The following is a 10,373-nucleotide window of genomic DNA, read 5'->3' on the forward strand; positions in this document are numbered from 1 at the left end:
TGTTAAACGGATCACTCGGCAGGCATGACCGCTGGGTAGACTCACATCCACCCAGGTGGCCATCAGTGAGCTTCTCTGTTGCTTTTACATCCTGTTAAAGATGTTATTCTGCAACGTTATTCCTTCCTTGGGGCAAAGCCATTTCTTTTATTCATCAATTAATCTATCGGTCAGTACAGAACAATATAGGACCCGTAGGAGGCTGTTAATTAGGAAAGAAACACTCCGTATTGGTATCTATTTTGTATTCAGCAGCATTTGACTTTTACCAACAGGGCAGCCATTCAATAATGTAACACACGGTGTTCCAATGAAAGCTGTACAGAGACAGTGAACGGTGGAGACAGTTGGGAAAGAGAGCGGCTGTGAGTGGCTGAATATAGTGAACGTTAGCGGTGTGAATCTCTAAGCACCTCATCATTTCATTCATATTCAGAGGGTTATGATGCGATCCTAAAGAGATTATTAATACATCTCGATGCATCGATCCATTTTTAGATTTTTCGCACTGTGCGACTACTTCCTACTTTTAATTACTTGTAATGGTGAAAAATGAAACGATTCTTAGTTTTCGGTGATTCTACACTGTTGAAAACATAGTTTGGTTTATTCTGTTATCTTTCTGGTAATAGATCCACTGACGTGCTACACACTGGGTCTTTAAAATACAAAGATGAATCAGCCCGTAAAGACAACGCACACATACAGTATCTCCGCTTGGTTCAGCCATAAGGAACATACAGCTCTGCTATTCTCCAATTGAGCGACGCTACTCTTACAACACTGACAAACTTAATGTAGAGAATTGAGTTTTAATTTTCTGCATGGAGTCATAATCTTTTGCCCCACCTCTTTGAGAGCTCTTCAAAGGCGACGTCGGGGCCTTAGATGGTTCTTTTCAATGGAATTGAGCAAGAGGAGAGAGGGCGCGTTTGTGTTCACATGTCGGTGAATGCAAAAGTAAGAATATATGGAGGCAGAGAAGGTAGGAGAAGGAATAAGTTTGTAAAATGAGAAAAGAGAGACAGTGCGGTGAGGAATAGAGAATGCTTGTCAGGTCAACATCCAGTGTCCCTCATGGCTAAAGTACTTCTCTAAGCATCTCACCCTGCTTTGGCCTCTCTCCTGTTTTCTTTGAATATCTTTCACTGCCTCTTCTTCTCCCTCTCTCCCACTCATAGAACAAATAAAAGGATGCTACTGCTGTGAGACGTACTGACACACACAGCGCTGCTGGACAGGAAAGGTCTTGATAGAAGATAACATATTGATTTTATGAATAATCACGCATATTGTGGTTGCAGCTAACAACCATTTTTATGACCTATATTCATTTGCCAATTTTTGTATTGGTTAGTTGACAAACATTTGACTCTGTAAAACATTGTACATGTGCTCAGTGTAGTCCCGCCTCCCACCTCGTTCATTGACGATGATGCGTTCAAGCTCTATTCAGCAAAAACAAAGTGAAGGTGAATTATAACATTACCATGATGTGTTCAAATGTAATCTTGTAAAATGTCGTTTTGAGCCTGCAACTTAAAATAAATGCAGTTGTTTGAAGAATATATTTTCACAGCAATATTGAATATATATTCGAGAGGAAATTACAAACCAGCCTGTGTTCATAAAAGTTGCTCTACTTATTGATGGTGATCATTTACTTGTAAATGTCTCATAACAGATCCGGTGTCAGTCCCATTGTCTGAAGGCGAGGTCTGCTGTATAATATCTCACACAGTTAAAAGCTCCTTCAGACTAAGTGTGTTTACTTCTGAACTACACCGCTCACTCCTTTGTTGGCAGTCACAAAGTTTCTTGAACAATGGCAGTGAAAGAAATACTGAAGTGCTCAATACAGTAAATGAAGCTACATTGCGCATTACCTGTATATGCAGTATTTTTATTGTCGGCTCATCGATCTCTTGATATCTACTTCCACTTCCCTGTGATGTCCGTATACTGCAGTTGAAAACGCAGTAACTTTTGACGTGGTCGAGAACACATTGTCGACCTGAGAGTATATTTGGGCCTTTAGCGTCAGTTACATATAGAAAGCACACAGATAATAGGATGTAATGCACCGCGAGAAGTTGTCACTTTAACTGTTCTTTTTGTTTACCACTGTCTCTGCCTTTCACTCTGTCTAATATTTAGATTTAGGCACACACACACACACACACACACACACACACACACACACACACACACACACACACACACACACACACACACACACACACACACACACACACACACACCATCTACTGCTGTTGTGAGGTGATCTAATCTGCAGAGGAGTTTAGAAAAGGTCAGTCTGCACTCCTGTGAGACGCATTGGCTGGCATGCGTAAACAAAATGTCTGAACCTCGTCAGATGCAGCTGCAGGAAGCTCTATGACTTTTTTTCCCTCCCGGTGGAAGGATAATGTCCCTCTTTACCCGATATATATATATAGGGCATATATATACCCTATATATATATATATACATAATATTGAACTGAAATCAGTCAATGAAATGGAGAATGTATTTTTCATGTACAATAAGAGCACAAAACAAGAAAACAACTTGTACAAGTTTCCTTGTTTCTTCATGTTTGAATTCAAATGTAAAAACTCTGTTTTCATTTGAAGTACTGTGGCTTGCATGTAGACTTAAAACAAATGTATTAAAACAACACAGATCTGAAGGAAGAACGGGATCAGAATAGGAAATGGCTTTGGTCTCAGCCAAATCTGGCAGGGGAGTAATCTCAGAGATTTAGGTTCTCCTGCTGTACTCGGATGCTTCTTCTTATAGTTCCGTGAAGTGGGAGCGTGATCTGGGGCTGACATTTAGTTGCGCAGATTGGATCAAGATCCAAATGCTCTCATTAGCTTTAAATTGGTACTTAATGCAAATACAATAAACTGCATGATGTTATTAATCTATGGACCAGAGAGTGCAGATTACAGTCATTTACATTTCTCCACTGTCTTGATATTGAGAGGGTCACAGGATTTTAAAACATTTGACTTGATGAAAGATTTACTTCTAAATAGAATAACATTTCTGCTCCAGTTGGAAACGTCCAACACTCGGGAGGTAAATGGCTCTTCACTTCTGTCCGACTGCAACGCTGAGCTGTCAACAACAAAGATGGAGGTCAGATTAATAGTTATCGTTGCATCAGCGCTGCAGGGTTGGAAAATCATTATGCTCTGCCTCACTTTAAGGCATCCATTATATTTGCCACCATTGACTTATCGATTGAGTTTATAATTGAGCTCTTAATTACTGTGAATGATTACAACGCTCACGGCTGTGTCCTATACATAAAGCTTGATCAATTGTCACCTAACATTACATCTTTGCTTAACACTGGTCCATACTTAACTTTGTAATTCACTTCCTTTTGTGTCTCGCTGTGAATGTAAATACTGCCGTTACTGTTGCCATCTTATGATGCCGTTATTTGCCTTTATGATGACTGAAATTCAGCTCCAACTTTCTGTTTTCCAACATTTCTCTGTTAAAATGGGACTCGATAATAGGCTGTGTAACAACACGTTGGGAGCTGCGTTTTCATTAACATGTAATAAGACATGCGTTATGTATCACCAACCAACATGCATGTGATCATTCATACAACTTGTAATGCTATTTTAACAACAGTGTTTATTTCATGACTCAAAATGAACATCAGAAGATATAATTATTCCAGTCGACCAGATTATCTTTCATTGGCCCCAAACTACTGCACATCAAGATGAAGACATCTGTTGTGGTCGGTTATTAAACATAACTGTATTATTAAATTCTCGTAAAAAAACCTACATTTTTAAATAATCATTGCAAATGTTATTATTTATTTAAGAATGTGGGGAAATGTATTAAATATTGTGCTTAAACTGTTTATTACAAAATGCAGCAGATTATTACAAAATGCCGATAGATAGACCGACCGACCGACCGACCGACCGACCGATAGATCGATATATACTTTATTCATCCTGCAAGGGGACATTTGTTCGTTACAGCAGCAAAAAATACAAATGAAGTGAAGTGAACATTTGTAACATTTTGTCGAGCTATTATGGTGTTTAACACAATAACGGCTACATAGAATAGACAAAAAGAAGAGGAAAAAACAACAAAAAGGAAGAAAATAAATACTGTCAGGTGATCGGGAAAATGTGTCTATTTTTCAGTACAATAGTGTTTTATTGCATAAGTTGACTATTCTCTTTCAGAGGCAGCGAGTGTTCTCACTGCCCTCAGGGGAAAATTACACAACTCCTTTGTTCTGACTTGATTAAATACATTTCTTCCAGCACCACCCTGTTCTTGCTTCTTTGCACTCTGTTTAATTTCTTCAACACAGTCTTTCACCCACACACACACCCACACACACACACACACACACACACGCACACACACACACACACACACACACACACACACACACACACACACACACACACACACACACACACACACAAACAAACACAAACACACACTCTGCTCTGCCAGAAGAGCTGAACAGTTAAAGTGAAACTCATGGCTTAACCACCGATCCGGCTTGCTGAACTCTCTGCTCTATCGACACTTCTGCTGAGATTAAATAAAGCCGGGCTCCTTCCTCTCGCTCTCACTCCATCACTCCCCCTACTTTCTCCCCTCCTCTCTTTTCTTCCCTCTCCCTCTACCCTCATGCCTATTTTCCATACTACCGCTCGCGTGCCCTTTCATATGCACTCAGGATTATCATCAAACTGTGATTCTGTTTGTGTGTATGTGTATGCATGAGATTGCGTGTGCTGATTCACGGGCTCGCATGTGTGTCAATGCGTACTGAGAATAACATTTATCTCTCTGCTGATCACATCCGTGCCGAGGAATCCGGCAGAGGCATAAGAGATCTGGTCCAAAAAAGTGATGCCAGCAGTGATTACACGAGCTCGCTCAGCTCTCACTTTATTGCTGCTCCGTTCTCCATCACAAACCGCTCCTCATTCTGAGCAGTTGTTGGGCTTTCTCACGAGAAGATGATTTGTGTAACGGAAGGATTGCTGACATCTCCTCTTGGTTTTGAGTTGGCTTTTTAAAAGAAAACAGGGTATTGTGCTGGAACATGGGTATGTGTTGCTTGAGATGTCTTTAGATTTGTCAAATGTGAGGAATACAAATTGAACATGAATCAGGTCAGAACAAGTTTAATGTTTATGAAATACAGAAGACTCCATTATGTTTTTCTCTGTTTTTGTTTGATTTGTCGCAACAGTAACGCTGATGTTCATCAGTTTGCCACGACTGTCTGCAGAGACCAATTTTCCTAAAACCAAGGCCACTTCCACTACCATCTTAACTATTCAAAACGACAAAAAACATTATAGTTTTACTTTTGTTACGCTGTCTTCTGCTAATTAAGTTAATCATGTGACAAGATGCTGAAGGCTCAAGGGGGCTTACTGCTAACGCTAAACACTTACATGGGGGAAACCCTGATTGTGCTCTATAAAGAATACACGTATATCTGCCAACACAATGCTAATCTAATACTATTCCTCCCTTTGTTACTTCTGCGGAGGTATTGATAAGCCACAAATGCATTTTTAAAGACAGCAAAGTACAAATTGAATCTTCTCCTATACCAATGAATTCACTCGTCAGTGGGACAGTAAAGGCTGAAGCACAGCGTTTTTAAATGACAAGCTTGGTCTACCTCATCATAGACTGTGTAAGAAGTGGATATTGTCACCGGGACGTCACTCAATGGTGAGTGGATTGCCATTCTGAAGCCTCAAGTTCTGGGTTTTAGGGCGTAAGTACACTGTAAGACATTTCAAGTCAGTTAAACTTGCAAACGAAAGTTCACCTGCTGCCTTGAAAATGTGAGTTAACTTAACTTGAAGACTGCTTTTGATTCAACTCAGAAATTAAAGTTAATCAAGTTGATTTAACTGCAATGTTCTAGTTGTCTCACCATTACTGTTCAAGTTGTCAGTTGATTGAACTTTTTTTCACTTGTTGTTTGAACTTGATACAGAGAGTTAAAACAAAGAATTGTTTTACATTATCAGGTCAAGAAAACTTTCCTTACCTAGTGAAACCAACACGCATTTCTGCATTATTGTAGCTCACAGTTTCAAGTTAAAATAACTTAACCATGTGCATACAACTTGCCATTTCAAGTTAAGAGGATTTAAATTCTAAATTGGTTTCAACTTACATATAAAAGTTAACTGCAAGTTTGCTTTGTCAGAAAATAAAAAAAATGAAATCACCCATAATTCTTACTGCCGATTTAAAAATATAGCATTTATTTGATGAAAAGATACACAAGCTTGAACATTGTGTTTAAGTACATCTCACACATGCAGACACTAAATAGCTGTGTTTAAAACAATGTTACCACATACAAGTGGAGGCAATCTGAGAGAATGGGGTTGTGGACATTTTATGGACCTCTTTTAACTATCTCACATTTGTCACAATACAACTGTGAGATAATTAAAAGAGGTTCATAAAATCATCCACAAAAATGTTGCATACTAGTACCTTAAACAGGCCATAACATCAATACAGTCATGTTCAACACATAATATTAACATATAACTTATGTTGACAACTAGAAGTGTTGAGGTAAGGTACTATGAGGCAAAATGTGAGATAATTAATAGTGTCATAAAATCTCAATACAAACACAGAAAAAGGGCATGACTTAATCGCATACTTTGAGAAAGGGGGAATGAGAGAAGAGATGCAGAGGTAAAATGTGGGATACTGGGAACTTTATAAAACAATTCTTAAGATTTTTTTTGTGTTTTCGTTATAAAAGTTAGTGTATCGCGAAAGTTACCACAGCCACATTGAAGACTTCCAAAGGAAATGCATCATGCAGAGTGCCTTCGTGTCCAATCAACAGTCCAACCTGCATTCCTTTCATGATCACGTCAAGGTTTTCTCCATGGGCCTGAAGATGTATAAAGACATTCAAATCTTAACCGACATCACCAAATTTAAAACATAACTGCCACTCTAATTAATAGACTATAATTTATTTATTTTTTCCAATAATTTGAAGACTTATAATATCATCAGCTCTGCTGCAGTAAAGCTACCATTACCAGCTCAACCAATAGTAATAGACAGGGAGAGCGCTGAAGGGTATGGTAATAACTAATGAACATGAAAAATGTTACCATTGTCACATTACAAAAATTGAGTGTAGTAAAGGTGTAAATACAGTTTCTTACGTCACACATCCGGATTATGTCGGTGGAATCCTCTGAAAGATAGCATGGAAGACCAAGCAAGGCGGCTGTTCTTCGGTTTTGGTTTGTGTCCTAAAAGAACAGGCAAGAGTAGATTAATGTGACACCAAAGCTATAATCCTAATTTTAATACACAATAACAAACTTGTTTTCAACACAGTACATACCTCCTTTTGCAGACACTGCAGCACACCGCTCAGACGCAATCTCCTACTCGATGAAACACCTGCTTTGTACAGCTCTAGAAGACTTGGCACCAAGGCATCGAGTCCATCCAGGAATGACTCCAGCAGGTCTTTAGCGACAATCCTACTGAACTCGGCACTCAGCTGAAACAGACAGATGACAAAATGCAGAGAAATATGTATGAGTGAGGGAAAATAAGAGCAGTATTGAAATGAAAATACAGGATTTATATGCTATACTCAGTTGGCAAAACATTACCTGTCTTTCACTAAACAATGCAGGCCATCTGTCCATGACTGCAGAGATGAGTGGCTCGTTACCAATGATTTCACTTCTTCTTTGCGAGAATGTTGCAATCATCAGATAATCCAGAAGCTGTGAATCTGGTTCTTTCTTCTGCACTTCTAGAAGCATGGTCTCGCGATCCTTCTCAGATTTACTGGCAGTTTGTCCCTCAGGTGGCTCTGGCAAGAAATGGATCTCTCCCTTTTTTGACCTTCTTTCAGATGTTCCTTAAAATGTCTTTTAAGTTCAGCTTGGTTTTGAAATGTCTTCAAACATTCATCATAAATACAGCCAAAGCCTAAACACCTACGATGATGTCCATGATGCTGTTTATAATGCTGGATTATTTTTCCTTGTCCATTGGAGGAGAATGCACAAAACTTACATTTCCACGTCATGAACTGGACATTCTTGATGATATCTGTAAACAGAAAAAAATAAATGAATTGCATGTTTAGTGAAAAAAGCAAATATATGTATTCAACACAAATACAACATTTATTTCCTTTATGATTAAATTATCAATCTTTACAATTTCAAAATACTTAAAACAAAAACAGGGATCAAGTGATTTTGAAGCAAACATCCTCGAGATTAGAAAAAAAGGATAAACCGATTCATACATTTAATTTTTAAATACACTTATTCAGTTTATTGAGTTAGCTAAATCGTGTGCAGTATAATAATAGCCCTGCAAGAGTTTCAAACTTGATGATGGTTAAAATATTCAGTTTTAGCTTTGTTTTGTTATAAGTGAGACAATAGATTGTGATGTTGAAATGTATTACATTTACTTGTAGAGAGTACGAGAACCGCCTCTCAATATAATCCAATTCAACAGCGCAAGTCTCAGGAATGAGTAAAGGAAGTCTCTGAAACCCTCCAACCTGTCAAAGATTACTAGAATAATACGTATATAATTTATTGTTTAATTGTTAGTATCAACTTGTTTGTAGACCATTTAGTGCCAGGCCCTAACCTGCATAATATATATCATTATGTATGTCAAGTCTAAACATTACAAAAACAAACTACATAAAGTTGTACTTTTCAACAGTTAACATTAAACTGGCTAACAGCACTATGGCCTCACTGATCATGTCTGCTGATGTGGAGACACACTGCTGGTAATAGGAGGGGCTGGTTGTAACAAAATGTAAACTGTTTGGCGACCCTTCACTGAACAAGGCTCAACTATTTGCGTTTAACCTACAATTGACGTTCGACATAGTTAATTCAACCATTTGCCAGCTCCGTTTGTCTGTGTAAACATACCAGTGATGAAGCGAGTTGACTGCAGAGGGGAGCGGTCAAATACACGTGTCTGAATAATTCATATCGTCTCTACTGGAGGATTTGTTGTCATTTTAAATTAATGTTTTTACTCTACGACAGGAGTAAACTATAACTAAAAGTCCGTCTCTTCATCTCTGTGCAGTTTCTACTCTGCTGTCCGCGGAGTTCAGCATACTCTCGTACAAACATGCACGTGCGCGCGCACACACACACACACACAGCAGAGAGAGCGAGAGAGGGAGCGAGAGAGGGAGGGTCGGTCAAAATGTCCGCTTTCCAGTCTTTGCTCTGAATGCAGTTGCGTTCCTAATGAGCAGCATGCTCCGCATTAATATAACGTTAAGTAACGTTACTGGCATTAAAATATAATATAACGAGGAGCAAAGCATAGGCAGCGACTCAGCCATTCAATGTGAATCCAGCAGGCATGAGCTACTTTAAGACAGTAACGTTAGTGGAGGCTAGCAAACTTGCTGACTAATGTTAGCTAGCTAGCTAGCTCGTTTTTCACTTGGGGGGGTGGAGGTGTTCAGCGAAAAACTTCAGTGGCACATATAATAATGAATAAAAAATAATATTGCGGTCACATTAAGAATTAACCAATAGTTTATACTTCTACATTAAATACGTTTTATTAAAAGCACTACAGATTAAATAGGTCCACCATTTATCATTTTAAAAGTTCGCGGGCAAAACAGACCGGGGAAACTGTTAAACTAGCTAAACATCAAGACCACACATTTAGCCTTTAAAAAGCCCGACCTACACAACTGTGTTACATTACTAACGTTACACATGATATTAATTAGGAAAAATACTCAAAGTCATAATTTAAACTCACCTCTGTGTGCTGAAGCCCAGCGAAAAAAATCCACACTGCGCTCTGTTCTGTCCGCTCTTCTTGTTGCAGGCAGAAAGTAACGTACTCTTCCTCCGCCTCGAGTCATTGGCCGTTGTCAGGTATATAGTGCCCCTCCGCCGGTGGCAATAGTCCTTTCTTGTTTACCACAAAATGCCGATATTTTTATTGGAATTTAAGTATGTGACTTATCTGCAGTGTTTAACCAGTAGATTATGTAAAAGCTTCAACCTGGCCATGGTTTAAAAAAGAAAGTTTCCCTAAAACTCAAACATTGCAGCAAATGTTTTTTTTCATTCCCCACTCCCGCCTTCTGTCTCTTTTTTTTTTTTTTTTTACTGATAACTTAAAATCACAAGTTCAATCAAAACTTCAAAATCTCAAAAAGTCAACACAATGAATTACTGTAAGTTTACCTTTCAAGAACTTGAACAGCTGAGTTCAAAATGTAAAATGTGTCAGAGCTCTTTGAGTTAAAGAGAAGAAGT

General features: G+C 38.6%; 1 protein-coding gene across 1 annotated transcript; it reads right to left on the reverse strand.

Moving 5' to 3' along the window:
• Window positions 1-6,289: 6,289 nt before the first annotated feature.
• Window positions 6,290-7,992, reverse strand: LOC306780823 (uncharacterized protein). Its single transcript, XM_079273320.1, has 4 exons — window positions 7,704-7,992; window positions 7,427-7,588; window positions 7,242-7,331; window positions 6,290-6,958 (listed from the first exon to the last, which is right to left on the reverse strand). Exons 1-4 carry the CDS (start codon window positions 7,857-7,859, stop codon window positions 6,824-6,826), a joined length of 543 nt encoding a protein of 180 aa, XP_079129446.1. The 5' UTR covers window positions 7,860-7,992; the 3' UTR covers window positions 6,290-6,823.
• Between the last annotated feature and the right edge of the window lie 2,381 nt (window positions 7,993-10,373).

Source organism: Melanostigma gelatinosum (assembly GCF_949748355.1).
Source record: "Melanostigma gelatinosum genome assembly, chromosome: 8".
Taxonomy (NCBI): domain Eukaryota; kingdom Metazoa; phylum Chordata; class Actinopteri; order Perciformes; family Zoarcidae; genus Melanostigma; species Melanostigma gelatinosum.